The sequence below is a fragment of the Protopterus annectens genome, chromosome 2.part2, assembly GCF_019279795.1.
Source record: "Protopterus annectens isolate FY-2018-M chromosome 2.part2, PAN1.0, whole genome shotgun sequence".
Classification (NCBI taxonomy): domain Eukaryota; kingdom Metazoa; phylum Chordata; order Ceratodontiformes; family Protopteridae; genus Protopterus; species Protopterus annectens.
In genome coordinates this window covers 142,998,794-143,016,021 of record NC_056730.1, presented here as the reverse complement: position 1 = coordinate 143,016,021, position 17,228 = coordinate 142,998,794, and the positions used below count along the sequence as shown (strand labels likewise).

The following is a 17,228-nucleotide window of genomic DNA, read 5'->3' as shown; positions in this document are numbered from 1 at the left end:
GTACCTGTTGTTGAGGGACATGACAATGGAACAAGATTCCTGCAAAGTGACCCCAAAAAGTACACACATAAGGTGTGAGAGTCACTGAGGGGCATCTTTTTATTACACTTTTTGCATATTTTAAAACCTAATGTAATGATTTGGTGTCTTTCTGGGGCATATTGTTGAGCTAAGAGAATACCAGATATCTATCAACAAAAAAAGAAAAAGAAAAACTAAACTTCTTTTTTTAAAATAGCCGTAACACACTAAGGGAAAGGAAGGGGAGGGGTTCAAGTTCTCTAACTTAAAACAGACTTGACAAAAAGGTTAAATAACCACTCTCTAAATAAAATGAGCAGTTATTAGACAACAAAGAAGAGACGAAAGTAGAAAAATACCCTCTAACTTAAACAGGTATTATATAAAAGCCCTCTAACTTAAACGGGCTTTAAGGATAAGGGAAGGGTAATTAAACAAGTAATTAACCATTAACGATTAACAGGAATTTAGAGTGATTATAAATTGACAAAGATAATGAAAAGATAAGCTACTTAGCACAGAGCTTGCTAGACGTATCCTACTCGCATAGCGGAAACGAGATATGAGGGAGTTGGGAAACCGCATTATGGGTAGGGAAGGGAGCCCACAAGCTTCGCTGAAGTCCATGAGCTTTGGCACAGGCTGAGAACGGATCCGATACATCGGATCTGACCCATCAGTGAGAATAAAGGCAATATTGACAACAATGCATCAAAGTTTGTGTGTCACAATACTTAAATCCATATTTTATTGATTTTATTTCACTTTTATTAACAGGGTTAGGTCCTAATGGGCCTGACCAACTTAAGAACAAGCCAATATTCATAATGAATGGGGGTAATACATCAGGACACCTAGGAAATTCCTTAAACAGCTAATATGGGATCTCTTACATCTGCCTATGTTCACACCACCTTATGCACACCGGATGTTGTTTTACCATTTCATCTAAAGACAGCACCGCAGGAGTAATGTATTATCCCCCATGATGTACTACCGCACTAGTATTATAATATGAATTTAAGTCCCTAGCTTGGAGCTAGAATCTCATGTCTTCTCATCTTTCCAGCATTAAAGGTGCGAATTGTACAGGTTCAACCACAGAGACAGTGTTTTGACACTGAAGGTATAAAACATGTTACAAATTTAAACCACAATTGTTCAGGATGGAAACAAACACCTTTACAGCTCCCTTCAAAGAATGCCAACATTAAACAACATTAGACAAACACAAAAGCAAGCTTACATAGCATAAATATGTATTAATTTAATACCATTGATACATCTATTTTTTCTAATCATAACAGTAATCTTAATACAAAGATTACCCAACAACATTTAACAAACATGTACAAATTGTTCTGTTTAGAATTTGTTTTAAATGTACACCTCCACTCAAACAGTAACAAAAAGGAGATAAAGTCCTATAACGGATGAAAGTGCTAATCTACTGACTGGAACTGCTATTAAAATTTCTGTTTGTTCACTGCTTAGCCCCTCCTTTTTGTTACTAGAATTTCTTTTACCCATATTTAAACTATTCAGCATTTTTATAAAGCAATGGAAAATTTTGTTTATGTGGAACCCTGGTTCTCTCTTCACTGTTTAGAAGGAAATGGCTGAAATAATGCAGTCAAGCTTACAGTATTACAGTGAATGAGTGTCCTACAGGCTGCTGAGAGGTGACCTGTGCCTGGCCTACAGAGCAGTCTCTGACCCTGCCCTAATGGAAATGCTGCACTTCCATAAATCAAATCGGACAAGCGTCACTCACTCCAGAGATGTCAACCTAGCCTGTGACTTAAACAAAATAAGCTGGAGAAACAGATACATCTCCCAGAGACTGACACTACTCTACAATAAACTTCCAATTCACGTTAAACAGATCTCCTCAATGACCTTATTTAAGCACAACCTGAACAACTGGATGGGAGACCATAAATTCACCCCTCGGGTGACACCTATGTCCCTCATGGACAGGGGCAGCTGGTGCTAAAACAATCAAACCATCTAACAATGGTCAGTTAGGGAATACGGGTATTACATGGCTAGGTTTGTAAAGGCCTAAGGGCCATTAGCCTATGAACCTGTAAAAGATTTATTCAGTCACAACTTAGGTCACAAGGGTAAATGTAAGGTACATAAACAACATAATGTAGTTAGTTAACTAGCATGTGTTTTCAGAAGAAGCTAATACAATGAGCAAAATATGGTGGACAAACCCAGTCACTTTATTAAGAAAGCTGATCACTTTCAAAATGCTTTTCAAATGAGATGTGGCTTTTAGAACATACATGTTGATGACTTTTTTTAAATAACAGATTATCAGTTTTTTTGGAACTAATTTTATACTTTCAGGTATGACTTCTTCAGGATTATGAATGTCTAGAACATGCCATTGTTTATTTTCTGAAAACATAAGCATGCTTATTAGAAAATGTTTTCTGTAATGGAATGACACAACAGTATATTTTTCACCTAATGCTAGTAGTCTGAATAGTAAATATGATAGCAGCCTTTTTGCAAAAATGATTTCCTCAATGTTAAAGTTACCATTTTTTTGTTTCTTATGCACTAGATAGAGAATTATGATCAGGTCTCTGATCATAACCAGCTTATTTTGTATTCTTGATATGGATGCCAAGAAATTCACCATAATTGTGAAGATCAAGGTAAATCTTGACATCTACTTCTAGAAAACATAATAAAAGGTTATGATCAGTGAGACCTGATCATAATCTCTTGTAATGTTTGTTTGTGTCTTTCGGCTTTTCCCGGTTAGGGGTCGCCACAGCATCTGCTATTTGCTCCATTTACTACCAGTTAAAGAAACAAAAAAGTATAGGAGGACAAAGTGGTTTAATGGCTTTGAAAACTGGTGAAGCACTTAGACAGCGGCATCAATAAAACAGCAGTTTGCCTCTCAGCTCTTTTGCTTTAAAATTCTGGACAAATCCAAAAATAATGGGGGAGGACAAAGGATCAAAATCAGGGACAGTTGCTAAATATTGCTTTAATTTGCTTAAGAAGTTAATAGAACAAGAGCTTTTCTTCAACATGAATTTTCAGATGACAAAGAAGAATTGTTTGACTCTACTGTTCGGCATTACTGATTGACTGCAATCCTCAATGACTTAAAAGAAAATAAATTTATGAGGAACGGCAGAAATATGAGGCAAAATCAGGGAAAGCTGAGTATGGATGCTGCATGTAGTAATTAAGCACTACAACTAATGCCTTTAAAAGCTGTTAGATACTTTGTTCTGTCTCACTCTATGTTTATATATGTTGCAGAGTGAAATTCAAACAGCTTTTAAAGGTTGTTTTCTGTTCTGTTGCTTTTTTTGCTGTCTGGCACTGTCCTCAGTCTCCTGCATGAGACTCAATCATAACAGCACTCGGACGTTCTTAAGTTTTTGTTAACTACCCCTAAGCAGTATTAATATTGGGTCTTGCACAATGAAACCAATTAACGAGTTTTATCTTTTTCCTGATTCTGGAGCACAGTCATGGCAATCTATGAACTATATGCAATTTTCACCTGCTTTTGAATTTATGGATATAGAACTCTTCACAAACCATATATAATATCTATCTTTTTTGAGTGCTGCCGTTCGGAGGGATCCAACTCCCAGGCTGGAAGCCTTCTGCTGCACTGCTGGGTTCTTCTGTAATCTCCTCCTTTCCATAGTAAGCTGCTGATGCATGTCCTTTTATATGTGTTTTAACAGGCTTTGCAACAAGCCCTTCTTCATACTCTCTTGTTTGAATTGCACTGTCTTTCTCTTCTGCTTGCTTTGCTCTAATTTTTATTTCATTTCTATACTGCTCATTCCTGAGAAGCTCCTAAAAGAAAAAAGTATAAATTACTGATGTGCAATAAGTGAACAGAAAAGTAGAAGGGTGGCACATGCAACAATACCAGAATAAATATTTATGAATGCAATTCATTTGAAAGCCCTTCATGTGCATCATTATAAATTCTTTGTTTGAGTTTCACACTCTTCTGCTAGACATTATCCTTGGGAATTGCTGTATTTGTGGTATAGCATGCTTCAGAAACAGCATACCGTCAAAAACCTATGTCCAAAAGGTAACAAAAGAAGGTAGTGAGAAAATACTTAAAACATGTTATTTTGTATAAAAGGTAAATAAAATAATTGTATTTAATTGGGTGACAGAGCAGTGCAGAGGCTAACATTGGTAATCCATAGCTTTTGGTTCCTTTGTTATCTTCAGAACCAGGTGCCCCTGCTGTGTGCAATATGCACACTCTCCCTTTTGTCCATCTGCATTTTCATAAGTTCCTATCCCAAGCACATGATAATGGTGAACTGGCAATATTCCAAATAGACCACAGATGTGTGTGCATGGGTGTGTCCTGTGATGGACTGGCACCTCATCCAGGATTACATCTTTCTTTAGGGTACCAGGATAGGTTCTAACTTCCAAACAAACCTGACTGAGATAAAATGATTACCAGAAAATGAAAAAGTTACATTAAACAATGCGTAATTAAAAGTAAAGAACTGCCGTTTAAAGAGGAACTGTTGACTGTTTATTTGTGTGTAGCAGACGCCAGAACCCCATAGCACTTTTTTTCAAATATTTCACTTCAAAACAGTATAGCCAACAATAAATGTACACCTTCTGTCTATATCACACACACACACACACACACACACACACACACACACACACACACACACACACACACACACACACACACACCTCTTATCTCCCTAGCTCATCCATTCCAAGGCAATAGTTGCTATTAGGTTGATACAACAACAAATGGAATTTAGGAGTTTATGCTGAAAAAAAATGACAGTGATGAATGTAATTTAAACAGCCAGCTTGAGAAGCACTAAAGCCAAACTGTTAAACAAAAGTAAATCCTGAAATGCAAGCCAATATTAAACTTTGGAAACGAGCACTCATCAGTTTTCTTTGCAACTCTTTACTTTACTGCCACACAGTGGAAGGATATGCAAGGTCTATTACAGCAAATTATTTCTGAAATGGGTGCATTTGTGAAATGCCTCTGAATGGATAACAGTGACAAGGCAATAGTGCAGGGGTGTGTGAGGGAAATGGGAAACTTGGCTTAAAAGCTTTTCTCACAGGAGAAATACTAGCATTAAAAGCTTATCTTACAGGAGCAAACAAACACTAATCTGTGTAAAGTTATACTGCAGACGGTGTAATGTGTAAAAATGTATTACATAATAAAATATATTCTCAGATGATTCTGTTGAATGACGTGAATTACCCACGTTTCTCATTCCATTCCAAACTATGGGAATAACAGTGATGACACTTTTCTACAGATGACTTAAGGACCATGGAAATGTTCTCATTTTTGCTCACTGACCTGTGAAAGGTTATAGCCCATGGACTCCAAAACAATAGGGTGTTGGAATGTCAGATTTTGCAGAAGTTCTCTGCACTAGCTGCCATTTCCTCCTCCATGTAATCAATATACATCCTGCTTTGAAAAGAGCATCTGCGGTTGTATGAGGAAAAGAATATGTTCACAAGCCATAAGTTTCATGATCATTTTATTATAACCATATACACAGAGAGACAGAAAAAAAAGAGACAGTTTGTTTGTTATCTTCAAATGCAGCTTAAGAGCTGTATATGGACTGGTTCCATGGACCACAACCACTTCTTTCCCAAATCACGGGGTACCCAATACTTTAAGGGTGTGAGGTCCTCCCATATTGATGAGACTCACCTGGTAAAAATCCACAGGGAACAAAAAACCCACCAGGCAAACGGATATATTGGGGTGTGCTTGACTGGGGTGGCCCCAGGGAAAATGGAGAAATTGGATGTACAGGGGATCTAAAGACAGTGGCAGCTGACTATGCAAAGTCAACCAACTTAATGAAAACACCTAAACAAGGCACGCAATCACACTAACTACAGGTTATTTACAAACAAATGCTGAAATCAACTTCCCCAAAAAATCCAAACTGAAGAAATGTACATTTCTGTTACTGGCAAACATGAAAAATTAGACCATTTTATGAGGTCACTAGTAGGGCTTCACTATTCTCTAAGCAAATCATTTTATAAATTTAAATACACTGTTGCAATCATTTTCAGTTGTAATTGTAGTGTTTTCCATTTATGCTAATTAAAAATATATTAATGTAGTTGTTTTATATTTACAGACTCACCAACAATCCCTTTAACCTCCTCTTGACTTATATCTGGAAACAGTTTCACTTCAGAATCTTGAACGACTGAAATATCGAATTTCTGTAGCTCAAGACCGAAGAGTCGAAAATGCACGTGCGTGAAAGTGCAGAATCCCGAATGCAGAAATGTCCAAATCGCGGTTGTGGAGGCACGTACGTGCCGTGGGATTCTTTGTGTTCGTGATGTGCAGTGAGGTATCTGGATGTAGTTGGAGATTCAGGTAAGTGATGTTTTACTAGGGGTTTTGGCTAGGGTTTTAGTGTGTGTAAGTAAGATTGTGAGTAAGTGTTCAGAGTGGTAGGTAGGTAAGATTGTGAGTACGTGTTCAGAGTGGTGGTATTTGTACGTATGTGATGTGCGTTTGTGCAACGGGAGTGTAGAATGTATAGTGGTGTTTTTTTGTGTGTTTGTGTTTTTAGTGTGACCTCGGAGTTAGTATATATATATATAAGTAGCAGGAGTGTGGGTGGTGCAACCCCCCACATATGGGGTGTAGGGGGGCTTTCCCCCCTGCTTATATGTAGGGTCCACGCGTGTATTTGTTTTGTTGTGTTTGTGTGTTTTGTTGGTTTGTAGTGTAGGAAAGAAGGTGTATGTGTGCTTGTTTGTGTGTGGAGTGTGTATGTGGGGCAGTCGCTATTTTGAATTTCATGCTTTTGGGGTTTCGGTTTTTTTCAGTGTTCGGCTTTACAGTCACGAGATACTGAATTTCGATATTTCAGTATTTCAGGATTGTAAAGTGAAACCCTGGAAATACTTTCTTGTTAGTGACTTCTCTTCTAAAACATACTTTTAAGTAATAAAATTTTCCATTGTTAAAACCAGAGGCCATCAGGTTCAGTAAAATCAGCAAACATTCAAGGAGAGCATCTGTCACAAAATTACTACAAACAGAATCTGTATCTGCCTCTGGAGCTGGCTCAAAAGGTGGCTGAAGTAACTTCTGTAGTATAACTGCTGAAGTTTCATATGAGACAATGGGTCTTGGTGTGTGAGATGCTTGCAAACTGTACTTCTAGAGGCTTACCTCAGCTGCAGGAGCTAGAGATGTTCTCTCCCATCTCTTGTGGAAAAGTTGGGAAAACAGGTTTACCTTTAGTTGTGTGTATTGCACACAGGCGAACAGCAACTGGGCGAAAGGCAGTCTGCAAGATTTGCAAATGCTGAACGGAAAAAGGTTCAAATGTGCAATGAGTGAATGCACATTGCCATTCGCTTATTGCACATTCGACATTGTGGGGCGGATTGCACTATAGTGGGGATCAGGAAATGGTCCCTTTCCCCACTGTAGTGCGATCTCGGAGTTAGAATATTAAAGTAGGCTGTGGGGGGGGGGGCAGAGGGGCTTGCCCCCCTGCTTTAAACTACTTTTTTTTCCCCTTCGACATTAATGTTCGAAAAACAGAGAATCTGCTTTTCGATTTGGGTTTTTTCGAACATTAAGAACTGTCGCCGTTTTCACTTTCATGGTTACGAGTCGCTCATACGAGCATTCGAACCACTGTGATTCGGCTTTATAAAGGTGAACCGGGAAAATAGATGTGTGTTCCTTAACAGTAGAGAAAATAATGTCTTGGTCATATAAAGTCTCCAGCAATTACTCCTGCGCCTGAGATGTGTAAAAGTGAATGCCTGCAGTTTAGCCAAGTGGGCTATAATCCAGGTTACCGTGGCTAGTCTGCCATAGACAGTAAGATCCCCCCTCCCCGGTTTGTGTATAACCTCATTGTGGTGCTGTCTGTAAACACTAAGTGTCACAGTCTCTTTGAGATTTATGTGTTTTGATCTTTATTTCGCGTTTCTAACACCCTGCACTTTTATCCACATGGACACTGCTCCTCAAGCCAAATCTGAGGTGTCTGTTGTGACAGACTGTACTTGTGTTGGAAAGGAAAATGTGAAACATGGATTCTGATATGTTTAGCAAAAAACTTCATGCCTACTCTCATACTGTGTCTTACCTCTGTTTACTGTGACCAAGCATAAGAGGATGCCTGACATCTATGTTGATGCCTTGCATTAGTAAGAAAATATACTTGAACTATGTATAGGATGCAATCTAGATGTGCTTAGAATTATACAGTGTGTTATTTTTGCCAATTTTACCATGTATGTATTGTAACAGTATGTGTTTACTATTTAACTGTATTGTGATTTACTTATGTTATCTGCTTTCTGGAGTTTTTCTCCTCTGGTCTCTGCTGAAAATGGGCATATGCCCAGTCAGACCAACCCGGTCAACAAATGTCAAATAAATAAATATAGTCACTCCACTACAGAATCTCTCTTTTTCATAAAACACCCAAACTGAAATCTGGAATGTCAGTTCATGCTGAAGCTGGGACCATACAGATTTTAAATTCCACTGAAATTTTCTCATGTGGAGTCTTCCTAGACGATTCATGAGTTATCATAAAAGCTATGAGACCCAAAATCATGTAGTTTGAGTGGAAAAAGTCAGGAATAGATCTTTAGACGAATCAATATTTTCCTGCGGAAGAAAGGCTTTTTGAACCAAGGTATCTAGGAGACACCCCAAGAAAACAATCCTGTGAGAGAGTTGAACAAGATTTTGTTATCTGGAGACCCAGTCTGTGTAGGAGATTCTTCACTCAGGTGAGAGTTCCTGACAGTTTGAAAAAAGACTCTGCAAAGATAAGCAAGTCATAAGGAAAATGTGAATATCTTGCAGTCTGCAATAGGCTATCACAGGAGCTAGACACTTTCCCATGTAAATTATCTATGGTATGATCACAGTTTTTTTTTTTTTCTCACTGGGGTAATATATAATTATCAAGCATGGGACATGTAAGGCAAATCTAGCACCAGATAAGATAAGTTAATTCAAACCAAGGGAAACTGCCTAGGCTTAAAATGCCTGTAATGGCAGCTAGCCTTGTATTTACCTATGCACCTTTGTGAATATCCTTGGACCACTGGATAAACCAAAGGGTAATGCACAGAACTGATAGCGTGACCCACACATGGTAATCCTTAAGAAACACCTGAGATCTGGCTCTACAGGAACGTGGTCATATGCATATTTTAAATCTAATGTCACCAGAAAACTCAAATTGGGAATGGAAGGTTACAAGCTGTGAAGGGATAAAGTACAGTTGTGTGAGTTCCACTTACCATAACAGTAGATGCTCAAACCCCTCACTGCTGCAGTAGCTTTTTGGTTATATGGGATTGCACCCTGCCTACGATACAACAACAAAACAACTTTATAAAGCTCTGGATAACTCTGTCACCTTCACTCTGACTGGTCAGTCCAATAGAGGGAAATGAGCAGTCACAGAGTGAAGAAATCTTCAGGACTTTCTTACCCATCATGAGCAAACGAGCTTACTCATCTCAAACTCTAATGATATAAATGTAAATAAAATTTTTACATCCCAGTGACTAACTATATAGAAAAGATGGGGATGGTGGGTGGGTGTGGCTACCGCAGCAGTGAGGAATTCTAACATCTACTGTTATGGTAAGTGCAAGTTACATAACTGTACTATGTTCTTCATTCTCACTGCTGCAGTAGCCTTTTGGCTGCATGGGTTGATTATGGTAAGTGCAAGTTACATAACTGTACTATGTTCTTCATTCTCACTGCTGCAGTAGCCTTTTGGCTACATGGGTTGATTATCAAAGTCAATCCAACCTGGAGGAAGGATAAGGATCCAGAAGCCCTTGGAAAATGGTTCTATCAAAGCCATTACTGGACCTGGAAAAGAATCCAGTTTTTAATACTTTGTAAAAGCATATATAGACGACCATATTACTGTCACTAGAATGCTTCTAGAGTACAACCCTCCCCAGCATGCCACTGAAGATGCAAAAGATCAAGTAGAAGGTGCCTTGATACTGCACGGAACAGGTTTTCATGGTGAATATAACAATTGACAATAGCTGAGGACAACAACCTTGAAATAGTCTGTTTTGACACAGGTTGTCCCTTCTTTGCCATCATAAGAAATGAACATCTGATATGCTTTTCTAAAGGACTTAGTTCTGTCAAGATAGTACCCGAGCTTCCCATGCATATCCTGTGTATGTAGAATCCTTTCTCTGTGGTTCTGAGGGTCTGGATAGAGCACTGGGAGATTGATAGCTTGATTCAAAGTAAACTTGAAACAACTCTGGGCATAAATGAGGGATTTGTTCTTAATGAGACCATATCTCTACAGAAGACCAAAGAGGTCAACCCACAATGAGAGCTTGCAACTCAGATACTCTTCTTGCAGAAGTCAGAGCAATAAGAGGTACAGTTTTCCATGTATGAACTTTAAATCTGCCACGTGATCTGGTTCAAAGGGAGACACTACGATTCCAAGGAGCCCCCTGTCTTCTAGGAGGCCTAAGATGTAAACTCCGCTTGAGAAACTGTTTTACCAAAAACAGAGAAGAAAGGGGAGGATGCATGGGCAAACATCCTGAAATTGCTGCAAGATGTACCTTGATAGAGGAATAAAATATTCCAAAGGAAAGTAACTCTCACAAATATTTCATATTCTGTTATGGGGTATTGGTTATTGGCTAGGCACCAACTAGAAAACCTTTTCCACACACCAATCTAAGACTGTCTAGTAAGTCTTTTTGACTCCTTTAGTACTTGCTGCACATCCTCATGAAAAAGGCGCCTAAAATGAATCACAACTGAAACATCCAGACAATTAGCTGAAGTTGTTTGAGACTGGGATGTATCAAACTACACTTGTCTTGCACTAGTAGGTCCAGTCTTGGTGGAACCTTGTGGTAATTGCCCTTGGTCAATTCTATAAGAAGGAAGAACCAATGCTGCCTGGGCCAAAAAGGAAGTCACAACAATAAGAGTCCTGAATCTTCAGAATTAATCTGGGAAGCAGTGAAAAGAGTGAAAATACATAAAAGAACGTTTATGCCACATGAATGAAAATGCATCTGTTTTCCAGACTTGCTTGCAAGGAGCCTTGGAGCAGAATTTATTTGGTTGTCTGTTTCAAAAGTAGGCAGCCAGATCTATCTGAGGTATTTGCCACAACAGCATCAGTTCCTGAAGACCCCCTTTTTTAACTTCTATTTGTGAGGATCTGTCCTGGTCCTGCTCAACTTGTCTGCCACTAAAAAACATACAATACTTGGAGGTTTAAAGACTGCTGTAGAACTACCTTCCAAGCCATCACAGCTGTTCCCTTCCTGCCATTTCTTTTTTGCTCTGTTTGTCTTGACATGGCAGGCACTGCCCGTTTTGCATATTAAAAGAAAATTTGGGAGATTTCTAAAGGAGGCTTGAAAAATCTTAGATACACTCTGAATAAACTTCACTTTTTCATCCAATTGTTGGGAACCTAAGTAGCAGAAGGACCAAACAAAGCATCCTTATCTAAGGCAGAATTCAAAACTTCAGACTTTACTTCATCAGCAAAGTTTTGGTTACATACCCAGGCATGTCTCCTCAAAACTATAGCTTTAGCAGTGGCTCAAGGCACAGTATCTGTGCAGTCATACACACTTCAAGCATGTTTATATACCTGGGAAAGATTACAAACAATAGGATTCAGAAAGAAGTTACCCTCTGAAGGAAGTGTGGCAGAGTATTCCTTCAAGTTGTCTGCATAAAACAAAATAAGCTTAAAGACCTGGTAGTTAAGAATTGTGTAAGTTAACATGGAAGCAAAGAAAATTCCCTTAAAAATATGTCCAATATCTTTTCTTGTTTGTCTACATGGGAGAGGCTGGTATTTACTAACAAGTCTTTTTCCGGCTGGCAAACAGGTAGAGCATCTAGTCTGATCTATGATGACAAAACAAAAAATTGTTAGTCTGAGGTACCTTATAAAGTCTATCTGCCTTTCTGGGATCTGAAGCTCGACAGTCAGGATTATTACAGGCAGCAATATATACATCCCCCAAAGCTGGCAAAATAGGACGGATGGGTGTGGAACAAGGAATATCCACTTGTAATGGTATACTTTCATATGTGCAAAGGCACATTTCCGAATGTGATGAACCGCGAACCGTTTAGTCAAATTCCGTCATGCCAACTTCCCTAAACGTCGTAAAAATATCGAAATTCTACATTCCTGATTGCTCCACCACTGAAACGAGTGCTACCATGGGTCAAAAAGGGGGTGAGGTTTTGTAATTTTCGAATTTCACTGTTCGCAGTTCATGGCAGCAGCGTTGAAGATGTGGCCGAACTTATGAAGGTATACCCTTGTAACATATCATATCTCCTCAGTTCGGGGGGGCATCTACTTGTTCCCACAAAACTCAATTATTCTGAAAATAGTCTTGAGAGAAAGAAATTCCTCCAAAGGAGGTGATGAGGAGGAAGATCCATCTCTGTCCATGTCAGAATCCTATGGAAATTTTCTTCAGGAATTTCTTTACTGGCATTGCTCTCAAGTAGAGATTTTTGAGCATCAGGATTAACATCCTGTAATAATTGCTGGACTACGGTAAAAATAATCTTTATGAACAGACACCATGTCTTCAGATAAATAATGTCTATCCTTTTGATTTTTTCTTTACAGGTAACACCCTGGAAGACTACAGGCCAGGAAATGGGACTTCAGCCATGACAACAGGTCTCTTTCCCAGTCTACCCAAAGTAGCATCCTCTACGGTGTTTCCCAGACCCAAAGAAGATGATTCTTCCCTGCCCAAACTGGACACTTGAAAAGCCAAAGAAAATATGGTTGACCTCTGGTCCATGGCGGCTGAAAGCACTACACCAGAGGAACCCAAAGGAGCAAGTAAGTGGACTGAGGAACAATACTTGACTACTACAGGTTCACTCACCAACAGCTGAGGCACTATGAGCGTCTAAAGTAAGGGTAAGGGCTCTTTTTAAGTTGTTTCTTCTTTTTAGGTACAGCTGGAGAACAGCCGGAAGGACCACAGTATGTATACATCCTGCAGCAGAAGAGATTGTCAGAATGCTGGTATGCAGTGCTGGAATCAGCCAGTCTGAAGCTAATTTGTCAAACAAGTGTTCACAAGCAGTGCACTTGTATGCACACTTAACACTTCTCTACACTGTCTGCTTTTCTGTAAATCCATAAGCAGAACACAGAAAATCTTGTTGGAAATTAAGCACTAGTTCTCAAAGCACCCTGATAAAAATAATATGTAAGTTGTTGAAGTGTACAAAAGCACTAAAAAGATTGAAACTGCTTTCTGCCCTTCCTAATCCCTAAAAAATCACACAAATAGATTAAAAGTATGCAAACGCAATACACATTTAACAAAAAACTAGCTCCTAAATAAAAAAATAAGCCCTTAACTAAAAATAGCAGTCCAGTTCAATACATGGGTTGTCTGGTCTGACCTTGGCACAGACTCTGAAGTTTCTTTCGGTTCCAGGCATCTAACTGTTCCTCTACCCATAATTCCCTATACTCCACCCAAACACCTCAGATTGAGTTTGCCCCCATATAGCATAAATAACTAACATATAATAACAGTAGCACAAAAAATAAAGGGGAAAGAAGACAACAGTTACAGCAGGACTGTTCACAGACAGGGAAATGAGAAGCAACTACCCAGTCACCCCAAAATCATGTGTGTCAATATAGGAAGGGGAAAGAAGGGAGTGAGGTTAAACCAAGCGAACAGGTGAAAATCAAACAACATGGTCTATTATGGTAAGAAGATAACTTTCATATAAATGTTGTCTATTTTCAGTCGATTAAACACATGGGACAGATTCCCAAGCTGCCTATCTGGGTGGTATCAAGGAAGGACATCCCGAGGATGGTGGAGCGAAAAGAATGTGATGTGGACTGTACATCTATTTTATAATGAGACACAAAGGTATGGATTGTGGACCAAGTCACTGTGGTAAAAATATCAATGGGAAGTCTTCTGGAGAATGCTGTTGAAGTAGAACTTAATCTAGTGGGATGAGCTTTAGGTTTAGATAGTACAGCCAATTGCTTTTCATTATAGACAAATGAAATGCAGTCTGACAACCATCTAGAGAGGGTAACCTTAGTAACAGCTTTTCCCCAATTTTTGATCTGAAAGGGCAATAAACAACTGCTCTGATTTTCTGAATTACTTTGTCTTATGAAGATAAAATCTGAGTTGGTGATAAACATCTAACAAAAATAACATGCATTTGCCCTTGTTAGAATATCTGGGGGAAAAATATCAGTGGATGTATGGACTGATTTAAGTTTGTTTCGGATGCCAGCTTGAGAAGGAAGGACACATTAGTTCTAAGAGAGAGCCTGTCCTTGTGAAAAATTATATAGGGAAGTTTACAGGAAAGTGCTTGTAATTTTGAAATCCGTCTAGCTGAGGCAACTGCTACCTGAAAAACTGTTTTCCACATCAGAAACTTTAGGTCTGCCATGGCTGCAGGTTCAAAGGGTGGCTGCATTAGAGTCTGTAGCATAATGGTAAAATCCCGTGGAGGAACTGGACCCCTGATGGGAGGATGTAAAACAAAGATTCCTTTCAAAAATGCTTTAGAAATCTTAAGGGAAGTGATTGAAGAATTACTGTGTCCCATGTGGAGATAGGAGTTATTTAAACTTTGATGGTGGAATAACTAGAACCTTTGTCAAAGAGTTCAGACAATAATTATAAGATGGATGGAACAGGGGCTAAGAAAGGTTCCAAACCTTTGGAGATTTCCCAAATAGAAAATCTCTTCCATTTGCTATGATACATCTTTTGTGTGGCTGGTTTCTGAAAAGTAGTTATGATCTCTACTACTGCTGTGGAAAGCCTGGCATCTCTGGCTATGGTCAAAAGTAGAGAAAACATGCAGTTAGTTTCATGAATGTCTGGTCTGGAGGAGGCAGTCTTGATGGGTGATAGAGAAGGTCTAGATAATGATCCAACAACCATGGGGTATGTGCTAGTTGAGGCCACAGGAAGGGAGACCATGTTTGCTGGGTCAAAAAGAAAGTAACGAGGATCACCCCGGCCTTGCACTGTCTAGTTTTCTAGATGAATTTGCTTATTAGAGGTAAGGGAGGAAAAGCATCGCTGGAGACTCAAGGGCCAACTGTGGACCAGAGCGTCCCTTAGTGACTGACCCTGTGGAGTGATCTGGGCGAAGTAACTGTTGCATTTGTTGTTGAAGGGAAAGGCAAAAAAGTCACAGCAAGGTTGGCCCCAGTGACAGAAGATCACTGTTGCCACTGCTGAGGTGAAGGACCACTTGTGAGGTGTCAGGATAATCTAGCTCATCTTGTCCGCAAATACACTGGATGAACCCAAAATGTGCATTGCTATCAGAAAGTGGTGTGAAGACACTGCCCACTACCTGACCCTCATGGCCTCTCGACAAAACACATAGGAACTGGTTCCTCCTTGTTTATGTATCATACCACTGTCATACTGTCTTGTGTGTATATGTATATCACACCCTTGGAGAACAGATCCTGAAAGGCCTGCAATTCTAAGAGGGACTCCCTCATCTCCAAGATGTTGATGTGAAGCTTGGCCTCTGCAGGAGACCATGCACACTGGACTATCCTCCCTTCAAAGTGCCTTCCACATCCCTAGAAGGAAGGAGTTCATTTTCACTATTGCTACATATGAGTCCATATGAAAGGGGCAACCTTTTATCACAGAAGATGACATAATCCATCAGGCAATGTGTTGCTTGCAGATTCAAGTGAGTCAAACTTTCACATGTAATAAATCTCTGTTCTGAGACCACTGTACTGCCAGAGGCTACTGGAGTGCTCTCATATGATACCCAGGTGGAGGAACCATCAGTATTGTAGAAGCCATTAGAGCCAACAGCTGTAATATACCCAAAAGGGATCTGGAAATTTCCTTAGTTAAATCCCTCTGGAATCTGGACACAAGCCAAATAATTCAGAGATCTGACGGGAAACATTGCTGAAGCACAAGTTCATTTCCCAAACCTGTCCATCGCCCTGAACTTCCTATTTGGGGTATGAACAGATAAAGTTTCTTCTGATAATTCCTTTTTTGTGGTCACTGCTACCATCACAGCATGTGGACCTTTACTCCAATGCTTTCTGTCTTTGGGAGCTACAAAAATTCTGTCTGCATGCTTAGGGATCAGGATCCTCTCAGGCCATTTTGCCTTAAAATCAATTAGGGGATCAATGGGAGACAGCACCCAGGATGAAGTTGGACCAGAATCAAAAGCTTCTAAGAACACTGACTTGTCTGGTGAAGGGTCTTGAGTAGACCATCCCCCCTCTACTTCATCAATTCAAGGATTCTGCAGAAAGTGACATCTTATGAGGGAGAGCGGGGGGGGGGGTTTTGGGGGGCATTCAACTTCACCCAAATCAGTGTCTTCTGTGAAAGACTCTAGAACTGAGTCTATGTGCTTCTGCTTGCACATCTGCTTCTTATGTACCATTTCTGATGGAGGATCAGAAGGGTCAAAGTCAGACTGAGAGCTAATATAGCATGGAATCTCACAAGCTTATGGTCCTGACTGTTCCTGTGCAGCAGGATAAGAAGAAAAAGAGGGTTTAAGAGGCACTTAACAGGTTGAGAGAGCCTTCTCTTTTGGCATGGCTAACACCCTTTATAAAGTCTTGAAGGCCGAGGATGCAATTAGCTTTTAATACCTACCCCCGTTCAAGGACGACAGAGATTCCTCAGCACCAATGTGCCTCGACCCCGAAGCTAACCCCAGATTTGAGCTGTCGAGGGCCGATACTCCAAGAGGTAGGGATGGCTCTGATAATCTCGGGGATGAACTTTCCTCATGAACCATGGTGCTGACACTTCAACTCGGAATCTCTCCCTGCTCTGACTATCTCAGAGTCGAGAGAGGAAAAAGGGATGTTGTCGGGGTTGAAGTAACTATTGCTGTCAACCCCTATGAAGGTGCCTTGGTACAGGATGGAACCTGAGTGACTGATTCCAGTGTAGGCTGAACCGGTACTAGAGAAAAAAGTGGAGGGATGGTTGGACCAGAAGTTACAGGGAAAGGTATTAAGAGAACCCCAAGCTGGACCAGAGTCTTGAGAAATTTCCTCATCATCCTGTCAGCATCCTGCTCATTGAGA

General features: G+C 39.9%; 1 protein-coding gene across 1 annotated transcript in view; it reads right to left on the bottom strand.

Annotated features, from left to right (window-relative positions):
• Positions 1-2,229: 2,229 nt before the first annotated feature.
• The window catches only part of NDUFAF2 (NADH:ubiquinone oxidoreductase complex assembly factor 2), a 1,030,824-nt gene continuing 1,015,825 nt past the window's right edge, over positions 2,230-17,228 (bottom strand). The window contains exon 4 of the mRNA XM_044063816.1: positions 2,230-3,867. Within this exon, the coding sequence (XP_043919751.1) occupies positions 3,613-3,867 (255 nt within the window). The 3' untranslated portion in view covers positions 2,230-3,612. The remainder of the gene's footprint in view (positions 3,868-17,228) is intronic.